This window comes from Chanodichthys erythropterus, chromosome 15 (assembly GCF_024489055.1).
Source record: "Chanodichthys erythropterus isolate Z2021 chromosome 15, ASM2448905v1, whole genome shotgun sequence".
NCBI lineage: Eukaryota > Metazoa > Chordata > Actinopteri > Cypriniformes > Xenocyprididae > Chanodichthys > Chanodichthys erythropterus.
In genome coordinates this window covers 24,881,918-24,907,360 of record NC_090235.1, presented here as the reverse complement: position 1 = coordinate 24,907,360, position 25,443 = coordinate 24,881,918, and the positions used below count along the sequence as shown (strand labels likewise).

At 36.4% G+C, this 25,443-nt stretch overlaps 1 protein-coding gene across 3 annotated transcripts in view; it reads right to left on the bottom strand.

The window, feature by feature from the left end:
• ctnnal1 (catenin (cadherin-associated protein), alpha-like 1) overlaps positions 1–25,443 on the bottom strand; it is a 72,471-nt gene that overhangs the window by 13,606 nt on the left and 33,422 nt on the right. For 2 of the 3 annotated variants that reach the window (XM_067412342.1, XM_067412344.1), the window contains exons 3-9: positions 17,228–17,415; positions 14,120–14,239; positions 11,619–11,708; positions 6,465–6,635; positions 5,260–5,460; positions 2,090–2,179; positions 56–214 (exon numbers count right to left, since the gene is read on the bottom strand). In XM_067412342.1, coding sequence (XP_067268443.1) covers positions 56–214; positions 2,090–2,179; positions 5,260–5,460; positions 6,465–6,635; positions 11,619–11,708; positions 14,120–14,239; positions 17,228–17,415 — 1,019 coding nt within the window. The remainder of the gene's footprint in view (positions 1–55; positions 215–2,089; positions 2,180–5,259; positions 5,461–6,464; positions 6,636–11,618; positions 11,709–14,119; positions 14,240–17,227; positions 17,416–25,443) is intronic. The other variant, XM_067412343.1, reaches the window with a different exon arrangement.

The following is a 25,443-nucleotide window of genomic DNA, read 5'->3' as shown; positions in this document are numbered from 1 at the left end:
ATTTGTTGGCATCTGTCTGTGCGCTGTGAATTGGCCTTAAAATAGTGCTGCTCACCTCCACCAGCTGATCTTTGTGTTCGGTGAGTGTGCCGGCATAGTCAGCCACAGCCTCCAAGTTTCCATCCCCACCAGAGGCCTTCAGGGCCTGCAGCACCAGATGATCTGAATGCAGCTTCAGCAGTTCAGTGGCTCTCCCCACTGCTACCTTATGAAGCTAAACAAAGGGAAAAGTGCAATACTGTGGGCTGACCAGTGTTTCCTAAAGAATTTCGGCAAGTATTGGTATTAATTACATATGCACAAACTGTCTTGTGGACTTACAATGGCTGCCGTGTGTGCATGTGTGTTAAGTCTATGTTATTAATAATTGATGGTTTTATTTATTTTTTCTTTCTTTCCCAATAAAAGAAGAGGGATAATAAAAAATGCATGTTACTTTTTGTTTAGTACTGTCCTGAGTAAGATATTTTACATAAAAGATGTTTGCATTTAGTTCACCAGACAAAACAATAGCTGAATTTATTAAAATAACCCCATTCATAAGTATGTGAACCATTGATTCTCAATACTGTGTGTGGTTACCTGATGATCCACGACTGTTTTTATGTTTTGTGATGGTTGTTCATGAGTCTCTTGTTTGTCCTGAGCAGTTAAACTGAGCTCTGTTCTTCAGAAAAATCCTCCAGCTCCTGCAGATTCATCAGTTTTCAAGCATTTTTGCATATTTGAGCCCTTTCCAGCAGTGGCTGTATGATTTTGAGATCTGTTTTCATACTGAGGACAACTGAGGGACTCAAACTATTAGAAACTATTAAAAAAGGTTCAAATATTCACTGATGCTCCAGAAGGAAACACGATGCATTAAGAGTCGGGGTGTTAAAACTTTTGAACAGGATGAAGATGTCTCAATTTTTCTTATTTTGTTTACATATCATTGTTTTTCATTTAGTACTGTCCTTCGGAACCAACAGAAGATACTTGCATGTTTCCCGGCAGAAAAATTAAGTACAATTTACCTTGATATTTGAATTCAAAAGTTTTCACCCCTCGGCTCTTAATGCATCGTGTTTCCTTCTGGAGCATCAGTGAATGTTTGAACCTTTTTTAATAGTTGAATTTGAGTCTCTCAGTTGTCCTCAGTGTGAAAAGATGAATCTCAAAATCATACAGCCACTGCTGGAAAGGGTTCAAATATGCAAAAAATGCTTGAAAACTGATGAATCTGCAGGAGCTGGAGGATTTTTCTGAAGAACAGAGCTCAGTTTAACTGCTCAGGACAAACAAGAGACTCATGAACAACCATCACAAAACATAAAAACAGTCGTGGATCATCAGGTAACCACACACAGTATTGAGAATCAATGGTTCACATACTTATGAATGGGGTTATTTTAATAAATTCAGCTATTGTTTTGTCTTGTGAACTAAATGCAAACACCTTTTATGTAAAATATCTTACTCAGGACAGTACTAAACAAAAAATAACATGCCTTTTTTATTATCCCTCTTACTTTATTAAAATAATTCTCATTTTCACAGATTCTGCAAGGGGTTCACATACTTTTTCATGCATATACATGTTATAAGACCCTACACATAGTACTTTTCACTATCACATAAACTGTGAAAATTGTGGAAGACTGTGGAACCTCTTTGAACTGTTTGCATCTGTACTATCAATTTTGTTTTGTTATAATGTTTTGTCTGTTTAGCATTCTTTTATGTTTCATGAAGCAGTTTTCATTAAGATTCATCTTCAAATCTGTCAATCATCATAACGGATTTAGTAAATGATTCATTACAAACTGATAACTCAGTATTTTGAGCCATTCATTAAAAGAATTGGCTCATAAGAGTCATTTGTTCATGAATCGGACTACAGTGGCCCGATTTGTTTTTGTATGTTTAGGCGATGCAAAAGAAAGTTATGTTGTCTTTCTTACATTCTTAACTCATGACATTCAATTCAAATGTAAATTTAGAACATTCAGCAGAGGCGAAACTGCAATGGATGCCTAAGAGAGATTGTTTTAGATGCTTTGGCTCATGGGATTCAATCCCAGTGCAGAGCTTGTCGCGAGAATCTCACCTCTCGCCTGAGATCACTGACGCTCTGACAGGTCTTCAAAATAGAGAGCTCCATCTCGTCCGTGGCCTCTTTGGCTTTAAGCAATTGCTGCTGGAAGGGAAGAGAAAGAGAAACAAAGATAGAAAGGGAACTTAACACACTGCAAACAGAATGATTTTCAACCAACCGAACATGCACCAGCCATGTTGAAGAGCCTGTCAAATTTCAAAACAAGTGTCAGTGTGGCTCAAGCAACCTGAAAGACGGACTTTGTAAGACATGACAGTCTCTATCTGCGGTTTTCTCTTCCGAGGACAGGCAGACAGGTGGGTGGGATTGCTTTCAGATGGGATTACGGTGGGGTGTCAACACAAACACAGCACACAAGTCGTGTGAATGTTTGAAGCGCTCTCATCTTCTGTGCTTTTCTCTGAGACATCACACTGGGACTGCAACAGTCATTGCACTTCAATGAACAAACACCTAATGTTTCTGTCACTGAAATATTGGACAGGTAAAGTGGGGAACAACCCTAATATTACCATGTAAAAACAACACTGTCTCTAAATACGTTTTGGCTGATGACAGCGAAGTAAACACAGGATGGGTTAGGTAGACAGAAAGAGGAAATAAATTGCAGTGCTTAAGCGATGAAAACTCATGCCCATGGTTTGTTTATTGACAGGTGCACTCAAAAATGTCAAGAGTTTGTTTAAATGGACAGTTCCAAATTTGATTGGCTTGTTTTATGCAACTTCTTCAAGTTTTCAAGATTGACGTCAGAGTTTTGTCTGTGAACTAGTGAACCAGTCATCTATAAGCAGAAGTATATATTACACTGTGTTCTGAATAGTTTGTGGGGAAAAAACTGTATATTTTACATTTGGGAAAACAGGAATTATGATCAGTGTCTATAATTTTAAAAGACTCTCAAATTTCCTCACTAATCTATTATTTTGATACAACCTATTTGAGACAAAACCTCCCCCTAAATAGCAAGTACAACAAAACAAATTGTCACTTTAGATGTTGGTCAGACAGTCTCTTCCTGTCTAAGTGGGCGATTCCTGGCCAGAATCAGATGCGATGAAGACCACATATTTTGCCTCAAGTGAAACACCTGAGACTACTTGGAAACAGTTTCATTGGAAAGAGATATCACATCCTCAAAAACGACACGAGAAAATAAGCATATTAATAAATATAAAAAATGGCAACACTTTAGATTAGGGAAAACATATTAACTGTTAACTAGTTGCTTATCAGCATGCATATTAATTTATTAGTACTTATGAAGCACATATTAATGCCTATTCTGCATGACCATATTCTAGATCCATTACCCTACCCCATACCTAAACATACCCACTACAACAACTACCTTACTTACTATTAAAACTTCTAGTTAATAGAGAATATGTGTTCCCTAATCTAAAGTGTTACCAAAAATATTAGATCAAAGTGTGTAAATTACTCATTTTTGTAAATAAACACTTATATCTGCATTGTCTACCAGTTCTCTAGACATTGCATTGGCCTTTGAACATTCAGATGATTGATCACGTGTCTGAGACATTTTCAAGCTTCCCAAACATTTTGACCAATACATTACCATGACTTTTTCAGTCAGTTGTGATTACTGAATTTTTAAAAAAATCATTCAAATTCAGATCAATTACCTTTTGTATAAGTGTGAACAGGTTCAACAAATCAGCTAAAAAGAAACAACTTAAAGGGATAGTTGACCCAAAAAATTTTATTATCTCAGCATTTACCCTATATGGCTTTTAGTATATGGCTTACTTTCTTCAGATAAACGTAAACAAATTTTTTAGGAACGCAATCAGTCTCAGTGAGTCCATATAATACAAAATTAATAGGTGCTAAGATAACTTTTTTTAACTATGAAATCATTGCTTTAGGTCTACTGTCACATGGACGTTCATGAGAGGGATATTGTGACATGTAACAAGTCCTTTGTGACGCACACCTAACGTTTCGCTTCAGAAGACATTGATTCATCCACTGGGGTCGTACCGATCACTGTGTGTGGTTTTTCAAGCATCAACCCCACGGGACCCATTCAATAGTATTATATGAACTCAGAGATGGATTATTTGCCTAAAAATCTTTGTTGGTGTTTATCTGAAGAAAGAAAGAAATTCCAGGTCATTTCCTGAACTTTAATGATTTTCTTTTTATTTCCATGACTTTCTAGGCCTGAAAAAGAATAATTTTAAAATCTCTAATATCCAGGTTTTCCATGACTTCGGGAATCCAGCATTTCACACATTTTGGGCTACTCAACATTTAACATTCGCCATGTGTTCTGATGAGATCATGTTATTAGTAATGCCGAGGTTAAGGTTTACACAAATGCATAAGAATTACGAAAAGTTAAAATTTCAACTTTCCATTTTGAAAAAGTATGAAGATGTTCACACTTTCCTGTTTAAAAGTGAAATTGAAAATAAAAAAAAATGACTCAATCTTTTTTCCTTGAACAGAGTTTTTCCTTTCTCGAGCCATTCGATGTATAGCAATGAATACCATGTCAGTGAATATCAACCTTCAAATTAATGCTGCTATTAAACCATTACAGTGTGCAAGCTATTCTGTACTTTTACTTTCTTTTCAACCCTCTATAGTTTAAAGACATCAGGAGATTTAGTCAACTCTTCCTATGCACCAAGTCTATACATACAAAAGCAAACATGTAATGACATACAGAACTTAAAATCATGCAAGTATCAATAAAACTTGTCTATGTGCTGCACAATGAATGAGAACATGGCACAATGCAAGCAAATGAATAGCTTATTCAAGAAACCAAAGGCAGGAAGCAGGAATGAATGAAAACCTATAGATCTGCCCTGCAGGGCTTATTTTTCCCAGTGTATGAGGCACAGTGAGGGTGTGAGGTTCAGGGACAGTTACTCCACAGGAGAGGAGACATGCAGAACATCCTTCACACACTGCACTACAAAGACGTGAAGGACATATATATAAGCAGAGAGAAAATTTTGCATTAATATATGAATGTGAGAGCAAGTTTAGTACACAGAAATATTGTACAGCTACACAGGGATGCAGTTTGTGAAGTTTTCCCCATGCTGCCACCATCAAGTGAGACTTGAGTCATGCAGTGAACGACTAGTCGGTGAAATCCCTAATGTGTGTATGCGTCTTACCGCGTGTCTCCATGTGTTGATGAGCTGTTTGGTCTCCTGACGTGTGATCTGGCAGAGTTGTATGATTGTCTCTCTCTGCTCGTGGCTGGTGTAGGCAGAATCTGTAAAGTCTTCAGTTTTCTCTACCAGAGCTTCCAGCTGAGCCGCCACTGCCTCACAGGACACACAGAACAGAGAGTCTCTCAAACCCTCCACTTTAACCTGAAACACATACATACACACAAACACCTGGTGAGATATTGAGATTGGTGGTGGTGCATGACATATCACCTACTGTTCATTGTCTGCATTTTTATTTTATGTTAGATAATTGGTTGTTTCATCCCATCCATAACAATAAAGCAATTACCAAAATCATTAAAAAATTCTTGTGCTTGGTCAGAGCATTTTTAGTAGGAGGCTGATTCCTCCTTGATGTAGAAAAGAATTTAACTTCAGGTTATTTAAACACTCAGCAATTTGGATGTACAACCACACACTGAACTGAAATGTGCATATGTTTTTTCTTAATTTTTTTATATTTAAAAATACTAGGATTTAAGATATTTAGATATTTTTATTTTGTTTTTATTTTATTGGTTTGTGTGCATGTCTGCGTTTTTGATTTTTGATTTAATTTCCCTTCAGGGATTAATAAAATAGAATCATATTGTAATATTGTGAAATATTACAACTTAAATATTTTCTATTGTAATATATTTAAAAATGTAATTTATTCATGTGATGGCAAAGCTGAATTTTTAGCATCATTACTCCAGTGTCACATGATCCTTCAGAAATTATTCTAACATGCTGATTTTGGTGCTCAATATTTCTTATTATCAATTTTGAAAACAGTTGTATCGCTTAATATTTTTGTGGAAACTGTGATAATTTTTTTATTTTAGGATTCCTTGATGAATACAAAAATCAAAAGAACAGTATTTATTAGTAATATAAATCTTTTATAACATTATAAATGTCATCTTTCTATTCTGACTTTCTGTTTGTTCTTGCTGAATATAAGTATTAATTTCTTTCCATAAAATAAATATAATATATATATATTTATTTTATGGAAAGAAATTAATATATATATATATATATATATATATATATATAGTATATATATTGACTGGTTGGACAAGCAATACTTTTAAAGGAAGTCTTTAAGAGAAACTTCATCCATTGACATTCATCTAAGAGCCTTTGGCCTACACCTGCACCTTAAAGTCTTTAATCCCAGCGTAGATGCTGACAGGAAGTACTTTGGCCTCCCCACCGCTCCTCGTGTCAGTCACAATCTCAATGACTTGCTCCAGGGCCAGACGCATACGCTGGAAGACTGCTTCTTTGTTGATCCGTGCCGACTCGCAGTCTGGATGTCTCAGACAAGTCTGAGAGGCACAGAGGGAGAAAAATTGTCTTCAATATACAGAGGGACAACAAAAGTGCAAGTCGCAAATTTGACATGTGAACAGGATGTTATGGCACTTCACTTCATTTTTCAGAATAAGAAAAGAAATCAATTCTATTTAGAAGTACAAACAAGCTCAATAACGGACAAATGAAAAAAGTACTGTGGTATTAGCAAGGTATAGTAAGGTAATACCATACTTTGATAAACAATAGACAACCATGGTGCTATGTGATTACCATGGTAATCACATAGCACCATACACCATGGTAATCCAAGGGAGGTCAAAGAATACCATGTTGTTAACAAGGTGCAGGTCTAAAAACAATGATATTACCAAGGTGAAAACCATGGTACGATAGCATAAAAAAACCATAGTACTTTTTCATAAGCGATTAACCAACAAAAAGTTTTGACCTTGTAGTATTTATGTGATTCAGACAGTGCTTCAATAGTCCCTGTTTCTTTGCAAAACAGAGCAAACATTTGAGTTGGTTGCAGAAATCATGGTCTTATTTCCTGACAGGGTCAACACTTTACATAACTATTTTAACTTCTCTCTCTTACTAAATCTAAATACAAAAGACCTAATATATTTGAAAATAGAGCTACTGCCTGGTCTTAAACTCCTACATGAATTTACTTAAATATTTGACTACAAGTCAAGTGAACATTCATAATGGCTCTCATTCAATAATATTTGCGTACAACTTTGCTTATTCTCATGCAAAATGTAAAAATTGTATATAAACATTCTCTATATATACATTTTTTCATTCTTTTATAATATATACTACATTTCAAATGTTCAGGGTCAATACGATTTCTTTAATGCTTTTTGAAAGAAGTCTCTTATTCTCATTAAGGCAACATTTATTTGATCAAAAAATAAAGTAAAACAGTAATATTATGAATTATTATTACATATATAATATGCTGGTTTGGTTCTCAAGAAACATTTATTAATTCATGTTATTAATATACATTATTATCAATGTTGAAAACAGTTGTGCTGACGTTGATGAATAAAAAGTTCAAAAGAACAGCATTTATTTGAAACAGAAAACTTTTGTAACATTATGCATCAAGTTTTTGCATCAAATGCATCTAAGCAGAATAAAAATAATACATTTCTTTAAAAACTAATATCCTACTAAACCCAAACTTTTGAACGGTACTATCTATGTATAAATATATTCATATTCAAATGTATTCTAAATTTGAATCTATAGTACAAACCTTTTTGATGTACAAACCCGATTCCAAAAAAGTTGAGACAATGTACAAATTGTGAATAAAAAAGGAATGCAATAATTTACAAATCTCATAAACTTATATTTTATTCACAATAGAATATAGATAACATATGAAATGTTGAAAGGGAGACATTTTGAAATGTCAGGCCAAATATTGGCTCATTTTGGATTTCATGAGAGCTACACATTCCAAAAAAGTTGGGACAGGTAGCAATAAGAGGCCGGAAAAGTTAAATGTACATATAAGGAACAGCTGGAGGACCAATTTGCAACTTATTAGGTCAATTGGCAACATGAGTGGGTATAAAAAGAGCCTCTCAAAGTGGCAGTGTCTCTCAGAAGTCAAGATGGGCAGACGATCACCAATTCCCCCAATGCTGCGGCAAAAAATAGTGGAGCAATATCAGAAAGGGTTATCATCATCTACAGTGCATAATATCATCCAAAGATTCAGAGAATCTGGAACAATCTCTGTGCGTAAGGGTCAAGGCCAGAAAACCATACTGGATGCCCGTGATCTTCGGGCCCTTAGACGGCACTGCATCACATACAGGAATGCTACTGTAATGGAAATCACAACATGGGCTCAGGAATACTTCCAGAAAACATTGTCGGTGAACACAATCCACCATGCCATTCGCCGTTGCCGGCTAAAACTCTATAGGTCAGAAAAGAAGCCATATCTAAACATGATCCAGAAGCGCAGGCGTTTTCTCTGGGCCAAGGCTCATTTAAAATGGGCTGTGGCAAAGTGGTCAGCTGAGTCAAAATTTGAAGTTCTTTTTGGAAAACTGGGACTCCATGCACTCTTAGCCCGGATTTTATATTTACTTAAACTATATAATTACAATATACTTAAAATATTGAAGTTTGATTGCATTAACGTTACTTATAAAATATAAGTATATTCTACTAAATTGTGGATGTAATTAGAATGTGTTAATAAATTTAGGTTAAATGCACTTAAATTATTAAGTTTTTCTCTTGACCTCGCCTCTTACACATTGGTTTATGGCAGGTAATGACGCCATTTTGTTGTGGTGTGTGTGAATTCAAGGAGCTGTTGATGAGAAGTTGGAACATTTGTTTTGGCAAGTTCTACAGACAATTTTTCTCAAACATTTGCCTTTTTATCGTTTCCCCCCTGAGAGACTGTTTGTGAGCAGTGGAAATCGTTTGTTAAAGTTTAAACGACGGAACTGTTTTCTCCGGTTAGCTAGTGTTCTCTCTCGCGTGCGGTGGATCACCATGCATGAACCCCTGATCGGCGAGTTCGACGCGCGTTATTTCGTCGTTTGTTTATTTTTCACACGAGGAGCTGTTGTTGGGCGTGTAAACTTAGTTTGAACCTCTGGCTGTCGGCGAACACCGCGGCCGCACCCGCGCTCCCAGCAGAGGAGGGAGGATGAAGCGCGAAAATGGTGAGTGCAATAATTTAATGACCGTGTTTTATTTCGACACGGCTATTGATTGAACGATTAAGTTAAAGTTAATTAACGAGTTGAAAACAAAAACAGATGGATATACTGTTTTATCTAGGTTCTTAGCTTTCTTAACAACAGACTATCTTGTTTTGTGTTGCAGGTCAAGAAGAGATGCTTTGGATTAGAAGTGTAAGTATTGCCCTTATAACTGTGAAAAAGCTCAGCTATTTAAACATTATAGGCTCAAACAATGAAGTTATACAAGAACAGAACAATTTCCTCGTTTACATCTGGAACATATACATGTACATATATATCACACGTTATGCACAATATGTACACTTATACAGCCTTCACCAAAAACTCCATATCAGCTGTGTGTCATGTGGGTTTACTGAGACCTGTTCTTTGGCTGATTGTTTTATTAATCTGCATACTGCGCAGTGCACAATTACATGTAAACCATAAAATCAGGTGCCATAATCAAGACTTTAACTTTAATGTTTGCTCCTCACAGAAAAGTTGTCAACGACGAGCCTGACTTCAGCCTGATGGTACTTCAATGGCCAGCTCTTTCTACAGTAAACCAGGTATGTATTGATGCATTGACAATACCATTATCTTATGCATTATTATATGATAATGTCTTTGTCGATCTTGGTCTTCCTCTACTAGGTTGCAGCTGACAAGGACTCATACAGGCAAACTTCAATGAGAATCGTCTGTGCTGATCTATAAAGTGCTCCGCTAAACCCATCATGAGGGAAGATCGTCTTGGAAGGATGTTTGGTGATGGATGAACCGACCAACCTCAGGACTTCTGTGTCCTTTTTTCTGACTGATTTATGCCCTGCAACTGGACTACCATAACTGTATGAAAAGTACTTTATATTTTACTCAGCAGGTAATGCTCAACATAGGAAAATGTGAGCTGACACCTAAAATGGAATACTGCCACTATTGTGAACTCAGGAGTGTGAACAAACCATATAGTTTTGATGCAATTTGTTGTGATTCTGAGATTATTTGAAGACTATTTATGTGCTTAACAATAAGCTGATTTGTTAAAACTATTTTTTTCATGTTTTTATAAAGGAAATGTTTTCAGGACATAAAATGTTGTTGTATTTGGAATTGAATTAAAATAAAACATAAATTTGAATTAATGTACCTTTTATTTGCTTTTTTTCTTAATTTTGTAGTAAAATAAAGTTGCTATAAATTAACTTGCTTAGTACATTGAACTTAACTGTACTATGTGTAATAACTACAAAGTAATTAATATTACAAAACATTTTAAGTTAAATGAACTTGAATTTTTAAGTTCACATTACTTAATCATTACTTAATTTTTTTAGGGCAACCAGTTTCCTCAATTTTTTTTAAGTAAATTCAACTTATCCGGGCTAACAGTGTGTCATCCGGACTAAAGAGGACAAGGACAACCCAAGTTGTTATCAGCGCTCGGTTTACAAGCCTGCATCTCGGTATGGGGTTGCATGAGTGCGTGTGGCATGGGCAGCCTACACATCTGGAATGGCACCATCAATGCTGAAAGGTATATCCAAGTTCTAGAACAACATATGCTCCCATCCAGACGTCATCTCTTTCATGGAAGACCTTGCATTTTCCAATATGACAATGCCAGACCACATACTGCATCAATTACAACATCATGGCTGCGTAGGAGGATCCGGGTACTGAAATGGCCAGCCTGCAGTCCAGATCTTTCACCCACAGAAAACATTTGGCACATCATAAAGAGGAAGATGCGACAAAGAAGACCTAAGACAGTTGAGCAACTAGAAGCCTGTATTAGACAAGAATGGGACAACATTCCTATTCCTAAACTTGAGCAACTTGTCTCCTCAGTCCCCAGACATTTGTAGACTGTTATAAAAAGAAGAGGGGATGCCACACAGTGGTAAACATGGCCTTGTCCCCACTTTTTTGAGATGTGTTGATGCCATGCAATTTAAAATCAACTTATTTTTCCCTTAAAATAATACAGTTTCTCAGTTTAAACATTTGATATGTCATCTATGCTGTATTCTGAATAAAATATTGAAATTTGAAAGTTCCACATCATTGCATTCTGTTTTTATTCACAATTTGTACAGTGTCCCAACTTTTTTGGAATCAGGTTTGTACCATGATTTCCGCATGAAAGCATTTGAACACAGGTTTTATGCACAAATGTGTGTGTATGCGTGGTTAACGCATAAGAACTGTTGATATTAACATATTTTAGACAGCAGATGGTACTATCTTCCACAATCCTACCTTAGAGGCTGTGAGGAGCATCATGGTGCATTTCTCCAGCACAGCACGTGCGGCGGCCATCCGAGCTCTTTTCTTTTCATCTTTCAGATCCTGGGGACAACAAGAATCCACAAGACAAATATGAGAAAACACGCAATGCCTCGAGTGCTTTCGAGCATTCCGAAATCTCAGCTTAGGTTTAACCTCAGATGACTTTATAGGGAGAATAAATAATTTGCTTGAAAAAAAACAAGGCTGGAATTAAACTGTATTACCAATTTAGTTTCGTTATGAAACTCATTTCATTGACTAATATTTTTTTCTACAAATCAAGAGCACTTGACTTGAATCTTAATCATCTGGTGCAGGCTGTCAGGAGATCCACAGAACTCTCTGAATTCATTCTAAGTGTTCATTTTCCAAGGTCTTGCTGGGAATGAAGGGTAAATTTGGTCCTTGGAAGAGATAGCACTGACATAATGCACAGAGAGCTGGAATATAACTCAATAGATCTGCGCTCACTCAATGTGGCGTAAGGCATTAGGGAATTGTGACTGACAGACTGGGTGTGTGCATGACGGAGAGAATGAGAGGAACCTGATCTCTCTCACCCTGGCTGGGCTCACAAAAGGAGAAGTGATTATCTGTTATTATGTTCTTCTGAATAAAACTGAAAAGATGGAGGCCGCAGATCGGCAGGAAAGCTCTGCAGAGATAGGAACGTGATGTGTTTGTGAAACATTATCAAACACATACAGTGATTCCTGTTTGAAATGAGACAGCCTTTCCTATCAGTTCTTGGTGCCATTTGTATTCATATTGCTACTTTCCTAATCATGATGGGACCTCGTAGGAGGCCTCAGGAGGTGAAACAGCCATGCACTGCTGGAAAGATCATATAAAAACCAGTTTCTGATGGTGGCTGGTTTTATATGGTTTCATGTGGTAATAAAGCAATTGTCAGGACAGGACTTATATTGGGCCAGTTTGATACTGACAGCAGTATTCGCACACTTTTGGACTCATAGATCGTGGGTTTTTTTTGTTTTTGTTTTTTTGTTTTTTTAATGCCGAGGACGAATATATATTGTTCATTAACTTCATGTATAAAGACCCATTTATACTGTGTGAGAAAAACAGTAAGAGTATTATTATAAAATCAAAATGAAATAAATGGCTTTTATATTGTCATTTCAATATTTACTAAAAGAAAATCTTATCTGAAATTTTTGTTTTTGTTTTAAATTGGCAGTTTATTCTCTTTCTATTGACTATTAGAGTTCTGTGATCTATAAATATAAAAAAAATATTTTTAATTATTTTAATTTTAATTTATTTCTAATGACTTGTATAAATGTAAAGTATACAAGTATAAAACTTTCTTTAAAAATGTACTTAGTAATGAAGGAGAAATAAACACTTCTAAATTCCATTTCTTTTTACTTAAAAATATGGCTGTCCATATAATGTAATTAAAAATAAATTTTTATTCTTTAAAATTAACCACAATTAATCTCATGACTTTCAGTCTACAGAAAGCAAACAGTTGTAAATAAATTCAGTAAATATAAGCTTTTTTGTTTACTTCTTTTTCTCTTACATTATTAAAATTTTCCATTAGCAGCCATGTGGACCCCAGTTTGAAAACCTTTGATCTAGGAATCAACATCAGCATCAGCCCTTGACAAACCCATATCTAAGCTGATTTGAGATGGCAGACCATCTCGACCCAACAGCAAACCAGATACCATGTTTCAAAAAACCAGCTTGACCATATGCAGGAATGATGAGTTTAATGAATGCTATGTGTAGACAAACCTTCCAGTATTAATTTATACGAACAGTACAATTCCCAGGTCTTGCATATGTTTGCATTGCAATCACATGCTGATATGAGCCTTAATTTTGGATTCCTGTTAATAAGCGCCACTAACATTTCCCAAAATCCATCTGTTCTGCACTGCAGTCGAGTGTATCTTACCCCAAAGGTTTTTATCAATGGGGTTTGAGAGCTGCTGATTGAAATTGGAGTGTGCAGCACAGTTCCGTTCTTAAAACTTAAATCCCTCCATTATCTTCCCCCTCTCCCCTCATGCATTGTGTAAATCTACAAGGAGCTCTACACATCTGCCATAGGAAGTGTCCTTATCAGAGTTTGATTATCTATGAAGTGAGGGAAAGATGGTGAGTGAGTAGGGCAATGTGTGTGCTTGTGTGTTTATATGATTTATGAGGACAACAAATTTGTATAATAACATGGGTATTACACTGGTATTACAATGTAAATGTGGTTTATGAGGACATTTCCTGAGCCCTCGTAATTAAAATGGCTTTAAAAAAAAAAAAACATACTAAACAATGTTCAAAATGCAGAAAGTAGGTTTAGGGGTAGGGTTAGTGTAGGGGATAGAATATACAGTTTGTACAGTATAATCACCATTACGCCTATGGAATGTCCTCATAATAATAGGTGCACCAACGTGTTTGTGTCTGTGTGCACGTATCTGTGTGAGGCCACTTACATTCTGTCTGTCTCCTGTGAGATGGGCAAACTCTACCATCTCGTTCCCAAATTGGCTGAAGATTTGGACAAATTCCTGAAAACTGCTGACTCTCTCCAGCTGCTCCAGGGTAACCAGCACCTGCACACATGAACATAACCAACATCTTTACAAATGAAGCTATAGCCCTGAGAAAAAAAAATTGTGTTTATAAATTTTTTTTTGTTTTATTTAGGAATGAGCTTTATCTCAGATGTTTGTCCTTTTGCTCCATTTAATCTCACCGGATATTAAATAACATATTGTACATTTACTTTCTTATGGCTACATGATTATTACATAAAAAGGTTTTCCATGTGATTGTTTGTTTGTTTGTTTTTTTAAATGGGAATGTGTCATACCAAAGTCCTTTAAGACAAGTCATTTCACTCGGTGGCCATCTTTGAAACGCCTCTCTGGCATCCTGGGCATCATGCAATTTCTTTGAATGGGGAAACATCAAATTCTCCAAAACTGTTCGCCAACCTTACGATTACATTTCATATTTGAAATCACCAATGAAATCTAACAACAACCGGCTCATAAATTTAGTTTCTAAACGCTCGAATCATGACAAAAAAAAAAAAAGTATTTTTCAGGCTGGATCAAGCTAATGCGCATGTGCAGACCTAAATGCTCCTCTCTTCGGAGGCGCACGTCTGACTGTTTCTATAGAAACCGGCAATTCTAACGGCCGATGAAGTGACGTGATGACTTTACCAGTCGGCGAATGGCTCTTATTTAGAAGGCGGGACTTATTCCGCCATATTGCACGTTGCACTTTCTCCCATTCAAAACTATACGAGTGAAGCGTCTTGCGTTATTCTATAGTCTTTGGTCATACCTAGCTATCAGTCATGTTCCAAATTCCAAGTTGATAAAAAACGAATAAAAAAAAAATGGGTCTTTTTTTTATTATTATTATTATTATTATTTCATTTTTTTTATTATTATTTGAAAACATAAGAGAGAAGCAAAAATAAAGTACAGGTGTGTTTGATTTCCCATTAATTTAAGAGAAATTAATAACCATAAACATTAAATTCCCAGACAACAGTGAAACCAAAAAACATTTTAGTTGGACAACATTTGTATATGCCTACTTCCATACTATATAGTATGCAAGTGTTGCCATAGGTCACATGACAGTGACAACATGGCAGATGTAGTACATCTCAATTTCATTTATACTGCACACATAGAATATACTTTTCACCATTTTCACCTATCAGGGTAAAATGTTTGCCTGTAGTTTGAAGAGGCAAATAATGTTTATCTGATGTAGTTAGCTTTGAAAATCAAACATGGAGATGAAAGAACAAGGACTGTAGCCCCTTTGCATTGCTAAATGGTAAATAATCTTTAGTTGCCTTCACAAGAATTTTTAAGTCCAAAAGACTAACTGTTACTCATTAGATGAACAAAAGTCTTTAAGTTGACTTTAATTGGAGCGAATTAGTTGAGAGTTAACAAATTAAAAATGAAAAAATAAGGCAACCTACTTGTTTATTTATTTATTTATTTATTTATTTATTTTACAGTGTAGTACCTACTATACAGTATGACTATACTATACAGTGATTTCGGACGAATCATCAGGAATATTTGTACAAATGTCTCAATAGTTACAATCAGGGCTTGACATTAACACCCGCCAAATGCGGTGGATTTCAGCAGTGGCGTGTAACGCAGTCACTCCTTCTAGCCACTTTGGCAGGATGAATTTTATATGATATACATTTTTCACTTGAAGTCCTTTAAAAAGACATCTGAAGTAATAAACTAAGTGCAATGCAGTGTTGTCAAAAATATAGACTTTTCAATGCCGATACTGAAAAACCTGAAACGTTTTCAATACTCATTTTCCGTAGAATAGATGCATGATACCAGCTGTGCTTTCTCGCTCTCATCTCTTATACAGCGAGTTGACACACAAACCCGCCTCCCCTCACTAACTTAATTCATTTGCTCTGGATGAATATTGTTGGTGTTACAGCGCTTCAATTTAGTAATTCCCGCAGATTTTATGCTCACATCTAAAGTCTGCACACATAAGTACTAAATTGAGTTCTTTTTCTATGCTTATTGCACTTAAATAGTCAAATGCACACAAAATAATGTCAAAATGCCATTGGTGAGTATTTACATAAACAGTCAGTTATGTTTTACGTGAACGTAAACAGTGGACAAAGAAAACGCATAACATTAATAATGGATCAGGTCTTAAAGTGACAGCAGCCTAATATACCTGCTGCCAAATTATGAGATAATATAAAAAATATTTATATGGTAATTAAAAAAAAAAGAATATTATACGGTATTTGGTCATTTAAATTGTGGCCATTGAAAATGCTGAGTGGCTTGTAACTATGAAAAACCACCAGCCACATTGGCTGGTGAGCAAAAAAAGTTAATTCAAGCCTAGTTACAATAGTTCCATAGAATAGCTGGTTTTTCTAGTTTCTTAAACTAGAAAAAGAGTCTTAAACTATTAAACCCTCAATTCCATGTTTGAATTACATAGTAGTGGTCGTACATGCAGAGTCACACAAGAAGAAACTGCGCTTAAAGAGCAAAGTGTCAGTAAGTGTGGAAAAAAACACTCATATGTACCGAGAAGCTCAGCGGAAGCAGTCCGCAGTCCACTCACATTGGAAAAAAATGATAAGAGAATCCTCTATTTGAGGTTAGCTCACTAGGAGTGGGCGTTATCAGGCATGGTCAGGGACAAATTCAATTGTGTTTCTCTCTAATGGAGAGCTGTTCTGCTGCCTGGCTGTCCAAACATCACTAACTGGACATAATTAGCTCCAGATCTAAGAGCACAAACAGGCACACACACATAGACACTGCCCACTTCCTCATCTCACCGACATGGATGTTAAGACAGGCCTCCTACTTTATCCTGTGTCGTGTCCCTTCAATTATCTCCAAGCAGCAGGACTTTAAATATTCCTCTGTGGCCATGCAGCGATAGCATCGGAGAGCAAAGGCTAGCCTGTGCACTCATGTACTTGACAGGAAAATAAGTGTCATTTGTGCTTGTAAAGGCCAGTGCACAAGTACTTGGACACAGCAGATAATACGTACTTTGTTGCGTGAGCTTATGATCTGTTTGATAACGATGCAATCTGCAAGCACCAGGACTTTGGTAACGGAGGAGAGCAGCATGCGAGCAGCTTTCACCATGCCAGTCCTGTCACTGAACACCGTGCTGCGCCCATCACCCTCACACTGCTCCAGACCGGACACATCTGTCAGTTGAGCTATTGCAGTGCCTGCAAAAGAAAAATACAGCAGAATGTAAAAGATGTGTGCGCACGCACGACACAAGTTTAGCAAAATGTGCAGATGTCTATTGTTGTTAAGGCTAATTAGTTTTCTGTTCAAACTCCAATTCCTAAACTTCAGCATGGAACTCATCCTATTATGGACTGAATGATGCTTCAAATCATGTGGATTGTTGAGGAGAGGAGTGCTACTATTCAGACTTATGATTTCTGCCTTGAGGATGATGAATCAGAACAAAATCTAGAACCATAGAAAATATCATATATTCTCCATTACATTATACAGACTTGACTTGAGCTAGTAGTAACTACAAGAGCAACATGCAAAGCTGAATTTTCATCATCATCATTTCATCATCATTGGTGCTCAAGAAATATTTCTTATTATCAATTATCTTATTATTCAAACAGTTGAACTGCTTAACATTTTTGTAGAAACCATGATTCATTTTTTTAAGGATTCTTTGATTAATAGTTAAAATTACTATACTTAGCCAAACAAAAGAAACAGAAAACTATAACAGTTTTAGAATATATAAAAAATGGGTCACACTTTAGTTTAGGGTCCAATTCTCACTATAAACTAGCTGCTTATTAGCATGCATATTACTAGTTTACTTATAAAGCACATATTAATGCCTTATTCTGCATGACCATACATCCCTTGGTTACACTTTAGTTTAGGGTCCAATTCTCACTATTAACTAACCATTAACTATGACTTTTGCCTCCGTAATCTCCTACTTACTGCTTATTAGTAGTTAGTAAGGTAGTTAAGTTAAGGTATTAGGTAGGAATAAGGGATTTAGAATATGGTCATGCATATTAATATGTGCTTTATAAGTACTAATAAACAACCAATATCCTAGTAATATGCATGCTAATAAGCAACTAGTAAATAGTGAGAATTGGACCCTAAAGTGTTACCCATCCCTTAATCCTATCCAATGCCTAAACCTAACAACTGCCTAACTAAGTATTAATAATCAATAATTAGGAGTTTATTGAGGCAAAAATAATAGTTAATAACTAGTTAAAGGTGATAGAGAGGATTTTTTCGTCGACTGAGAATCCAAAGACTGTTACTGAGTTTTTGAAATGAGTGCATGCGTAAGAACAACCCCCCTCCTTCACAGCTCATTTCAAAGGAATGCCTCCCAAAACTCGTGTACGAGTATTGGAATACAAGTGTTTACCACCGGCATTCGCCATGTCGTGTTTTTTGGATTCATTATGTCGGACTCACCGCAGGTAACTCATAATCTGCAGTTGTTACTCCAGTCTCCTGACAAAAACATTGCATACAGCTTGTGGAGTGTGGAAAGTTACTGGAGAGCGCAGCCGCGCTCGTCTCTCACAAGGAACGTCATGGCAGTGATTGACAAGCCAGAGGGCCAATCGTTTACGCGATGATCACGTAAACGATTGGCTGATGTTTTTAATGCCCTACCTCGTGCAGATGATGTATATTAATATTATTCCTTTCAGTGCACCTAATAAATAGTCTTTTATCAGTTCGTGAAGACAGTTTCAAGTAATATTGCAAAAATGTATAAAACAAAACATCCTCTTTAGCACCTTTAATAGTAAGAATTGGACCTTAAAATAAAAATGTGTCCCCAAAATATAGCTAGAATATGCCACAAAAAGAATTTGGACACTTTTAGGACACTTTAAAAATTTATGAAAGCCATTGAGGCCACTGTATATAAATCCTCACCAGCACTGAAACTAAGCTGGCCAGTGGGAAACATTTAAAGGGGTACTTCACCCCTGGAAAGATGGATGTGTATTTAAAATTGGTCATTTATGTAGTAGAAATGTGAAATTATGTTTGAATTTGGAGCTTTCTAGACTGAGAAAAAGCAGAAAATGTATTTTTGACTAATGTGGATGTAACGATCACCATCTGTTCCTGTCACGTTCCTGCTCACTCCGGACTCCATTTCCCACAATCCTCCCTTGCCTATCACATGCACTCACTCCACCAATCACCTGTTGCCACATACAGCCTAGCACTCCACACTGATCACCTCACCCAGCTGCACATCATTACCAGGACTATAAAGGACCTTCACACACACCACCTCACTGCGAAGTCTTGTTTAACTGTTGTTGCAATTCTGAGCGTTTTCCTGTATTCCCTGTCTGCCTGTTCCTTGTTGCCGTTACTGCCTGTTCCCTGTTTTTGACCCATTGCTGCCTGTCCTGATCATTGCCTGTCCCTTGACTACGACTCTGCCTGTTCCTCACTGTTCCTGTTTGTTCCTGTTTTGACCCTGCCTGTACGACCACTCTACTTTAATAAAACGCTGTACTTGGATCCCCTGCCTGAGTCTCCATTCACAACAGTGGATGAAAGACAACAACTCCCAGAATGCACTTGTTTTGCTGCCCTTGCGAGGCCACGCCCAAACCACGCCTACAGGCGGCATTACCAGTAAAATTCAAACAAATAAATCGTGAGTTAGTTCATACATTTACAGCGAAATGGTGCTAAATTGCTTTGTACCTGGATGTACACCCAAAACCAGGAAAGGACAAGTAAGTTTACATCATTTTCCGATTAAGTTAAAGATTTGGAGCGATGTAAACGGTTACAATACAGTAGACAATTACATATAAGTTGCATATAAGTTGACTTATCAAAGTAAAGCCTCTGTTCTGTAAAACTGAGTTTATTTATCTATTTATACTAACGTTACCACAAAAGCCTGTGGCTGTATTGGTTGAGATGACTGCAGAGACCGATAAATTTGCGAGATGAACCACTGATGTAGTGCAGACAAAATAAAGTTAATTACTGTAAGCTTAAAAATATAATTGACACCCACTTTTGATAAAATCTTTGATCTATGTCCGTGAGTAACCTCAAACGCGCATATGTATGGGCGTGGTGAAAAAATGCGGAACTACCTGCTATTACTGGCTGTAGCTTTAAGCCTCTGGCCAAAAAATCGTCATTTTGCATCATCTGAGGCTTTTTTACAGAATAAAAATGCATAAATCTCTTATCTCGGGCTGATATGAAGGGGGAAAGCACGCTAATTCGAAAATACTAGTGGTATTCTACTAATACAAAGCTTAATGCTAAATCCTGAAGTAACCCTTTAAGGTCACATAAAAATAAAACACGTGCATAACATGTATTCTCATCCCTTACAGATAAACCAACAAGCATTCATAAAACTGTCACTGCTCTGATAAAAAAAATGCAATATCAATAAGCACATTAAGACATTAAGTCACAGACCATTTCTTTATTTACGAAGCAATCCATCACACTGGGTGGTCACTTTTTAAAACATCAATAAACATCTCACTTATCTCAGTGAGCACTCAGTAACTCACAGCCCTGTCCAGACACAAATGCTATACTGGCTTATTTTTGGGGCAGGGTGGCAGGGACGGGATGTCATGTCCCAGTTGGAACGTGCTGAAAGGACACTTGAGTGCAGTTCCCTGCCTCGTGCCTCAATAAAGCAGTGTTATTCTGAGAGACGGAAAGACTGACACGTTGAAAAGTGAAAAGAGAAAGAGGGTGGGAAATACAAGGAGAGGTTTTAGACATAGAAATGAGAGTAATTTCTGAAGGGAAACAGCTCTGTTGAATGTTCAATGACAAATCTGAACATCTGAAGACACCATCCTGATTGCATCCAACAGCTTTTCTTTGTTATATCACACAGTGGTTTTAACAATCAAGGTGCCTTGTGCAGAACGCTGTATTGTTGGGCAAATTACTTCGCCAGTTTGTGCACACCTATCCATATTCATTTGACTGGGCACAATGCCCACATTTCCTGCTTTGTTGGTTTTCGTCTTGTTTAGCAGCAGCCATACTGAAACATTCTTGTTTCTGGAGGAGATTGTTCACTAGCTCTGTGTCTTTCCTGAGCTTTGAAGCAGAGTCTTTGTGGAAGCTTATAGCTGAATCCCTTGAGCAGCACCAGAGATGTGGTGCTGTCCTGAGCGACTGGCATTTTCAGCCAGCTCCTTTCAGAGAGTTTCCTGCTTTAAAGAGACCATGGCCTCAGGCATTCGGCTTGCATAGAGGGTGAAACACTGAGATCTCTGCACCGATGCCCTTTAAAGACATCGTCTTTAGCATGCATCTGCTTCTTCTAAATGCACTTCATTATTTCGAAGTACTATAGTATCTAGTAGTAGCTCAAAAGCAGCTGTCTATCTGTCTTTAATAAGGCTGAGAGGTCCCTGAGCAGCAAGACAAAGAGAAATAATGCATTCTCAGCAAAACTTTATCTAGAGTTCCCAACCTTAAGGTTAAGGAAACTTTAAGAAGAAAGTGACTGAAACATCTGTGTTGACAGTGTTAGTTCACCCAAAAATGAAAATTCTGTCAGCATTTACTCACCATTATGCCGTTTCAAACCGGTAAGACTTTCGTTCATCTTCAGAACCCAAATGAAGATATTTTTAATGAAATCTGAAAGCTTTCTGTCCCTGCATTGACTGTCTAGGCAACTACCACTTTCAAGCCGTAGAAAAGTAGTAAAGACATCATTAAAGGTGCCCAAGAATGCTTTTTCACAAGATGTAATATAAGTCTAAGGTGTCTCCTGAATGTGTCTGAAGTTTCAGCTCAAAATACCCCATAGATTTATTTTTTTTTATTAATTTTTTTAACTGCCTATTTTGGGGCATCATTAACTATACACTGATTTTGGCAGAGCCGCCCCTTTAAATCGCATGCTCCCTGCCACACGAGCTCTCGACTATATTACAGCGCATTTACAAAGTTCACACAGCTAATATAACCCTCAAATGGATCTTTACAAGATGTTCGTCATGCATGCTGTATGCATGCTTCGAATTATGTGAGTAAAGTATTTATTTTGATGTTTACGTTTGATTCTGTATGAGTTTGAGGCTGTGCTCTCTGGCTAACAACTAATTCTACACTGTTGGAGAGATTTATAAAGAATGAAGTTGTGTTTATGAATTATACAGACTGCAAGTGTTTAAAAATGAAAATAGCGACGGCTCTTTTGTCTCCGTGAATACAGTAAGAAATGATGGTAACTTTAACCACATTTAACAGTACATTAGCAACATGCTAACGAAACATTTAGAAAGACAATTTACAAATATCACTAAAAATATCATGTAATCATGGATCATGTCAGTTATTGTTGCTCCATCTGCCATTTTTCGCTGTTGTTCTTGCTTGCTTACCTTGTCTGATGATTCAGCTGTGCACAGATCCAGATGTTAATACTGCCTTTCCTTGTCTAATGCCTTGAACATGGGCTGGCATATATGCAAATATTGGGGTCATACATATTAATGATCCCGACTGTTACGTAACAGTCGGTGTTATGCTGAGATCCGCGTGTTTTCCGGAAGTCTTTTAAACAAATGAGATTTATATAATAAGGAGGAAGCAATGGGGTTTGAAACTCAATGTATGTCTTTTCCATGTACTGAACTCTTGTTATTTAACTATGCCAATATAAATTCAATTTTTGATTCTAGGGCACCTTTAAAGTAATTCATGCGACTCCAGTGGTTTAACCTATATTGTATGAAGTGACAAGAGTGGTTTGTTTGCACAAAAGAAAATCAATTTACCACTTTATTTACAAAATATTCATCTCCAACACACGTTCACACAACAAAGTCTGCTCTCGCTAAAATTTTATTAAAAAGATTTTCATTTGTGTTTCGCAGATGAACGAAAGTCTTACGGGTTTGGAACGACATGAGGGTGAGTAATTAGAACAGAATTTTAATTTTTGGGTGAACTATCCCTTTAACGTACAACAGTTGTTGGAAATTTTTAGTAAGCAAAATAGTTTTATTTTTTGCAAAAAAAGTACACAAGGCCAAAAGTGTGCATAGTTGAAGAAACAGCCGCACTGGGACTTTAAAACCACACAGGCGATGAAAGCAAATCACAGCAATGTAATCTCTACATCATTCAAAAGACTCCTGGAGTTAAAGAGGTGCAGACCACTGTGTCACATCCGTGGTTACACACAAAGTCACAGGTCATTTCTCAAATCAAGGTTTCCCCTTTTCAAGCGCTCTTTCATCTCCTTCAGATGATATGCTCTCATGCCTCAGCTGAACTACTTTACTTATGCTAAAGTCCAAAAGAAAAAAATTGCCAGTTTTAACATCTGATTAATAATTCTCCTGAGACAAGTCTACTTTTTTCCCCACCTGCCTCAATTTGTTTTGGGCTAAACTTTTGCCCGTCACACATGGGCGGCCCGTGTAATAATCAGGAGGATTAAATGCGTGGGTGAGCGTTCAAACACTGTGGGGAGTCTGATAACTAACTTGAAGCCAATCTAATTCCAGTGTTGATGCAAGTCTTTTGCCCTGGGAGGTATGGGAAGGGAGGTTGGAGGGACCACCAACTATCTGTATTTATAGATAAAGAACAGAGCTCCTATTATTTCAGACCGGAGGGACAAATGTAAACCGCAACACACTTTGAGTCTTTGAGATAGTTGGATTTGATTGACACAGCACTTGTTTAGCTACTAAATATACAGTCGTACCACAAATTACTTGCAAAATATCAGACCAAGTGGAATTTATTTCCCTGAAATATAGCACAAAGACTTTAAGCAAACCATTCAAAAATAATAAAATAAGTTTTAGGTTTGATAAAAGAACAGATATTTTGTTCAAATTTAAGACGATCACCAAATATCGCTACATTAATGTATGGGGTACTAGTCTATTAAATAAGTTAATGCAGAAATAAGTAATTCTCCTGAATCATCTAGTCTTTATAAGAAACCTCACATATCAGATTTATTTTATAGCAGCAGCTGCTTGACTTTGTAAACCTCTTTAAACTGTCAGAACAGATCAAATCTCTTTGTGCTCATGTTGGTTATTCTAAGAGCAAGCACAGCAACACTTCATCATCACGAATGAGATATGGAAACGCGCATTTGTGCGGTATTTTTAGGCGAACTCTTCAGAGACAGATGGGACATAGAGAGTTTAATAGGAGAGAAACTGCAGCACTCTGCCTTTCACATGCACAAACAGATTCAGGCATTGCACAAAGGAATGAGGCCTAGGAAATGCTGCATTTGTTTCTCAAAACAGCTGCATTCATTAGAATGTGAAAGCACCATTTTAATCAAATTATAGGCTCTAAATATATTATACATTATGCAAATTAATTTAATCCATGTATATTAATTTCAGCTTAAAATAAAACATGATAGGTTAACTTTTCATCACACAATTGGAATTTGATTTCAATTGGCTACATCGCATAGAATGTTGAAATGGAATTTGAATTGGATAGACTGGAATTTAATTAGTCCAACACAGTTTTTATATGAAACATAAGTTAAGTTTGAGGTCAGTTTATTAAAATAAAGATAAATGTTATGATTACCATTCATCAAAGAAACCTTAAAAAAAATGACCATGGTTTACATAAAAATATTAAACAGCAACTGTTTTTAACATTGATGATAATAAGAAATGTTTCTTGAGCAGCAAATTAGCACATCAGAATGACTTCTGAAGGATCTGAAGACTGGAGTAATGATGAAAATTCAGCTTTGCCATCACAGGAATTAATGACTTTTTTTTTTAAACAGCTATTTTAAGCTGTAATATTATTTCACAATATCACTGCATAAAAGACTTAAAAAAAAAGTTCTTAACAAGCTCAAATGTGACCCAGGAGTCAGGACCATAAAACCAGTCAATAGGCTCATCTGAAAGTTGAATAAATAAGCTTTCCATTGATGTATGGTGTGTTAGGATAGGACAATATTTGGCCGAGATACAACTATTTGAAAATCTGGAATCTAAGAAAAAAATCTAAATATTGAGAAAAAAAAAATTAATTTATTCAAATTAAGTCCTTAGCAATGCACATCCACTCACAGAAATACATTTTTTATATATTTACGGAAGGAAATTTACAAAATATCTTCATGGAACATGATCTTTACTTAATATCCTAATGATTTTTGGCATAAAAGAAAAAATTATCATTTTGACCCATACAGT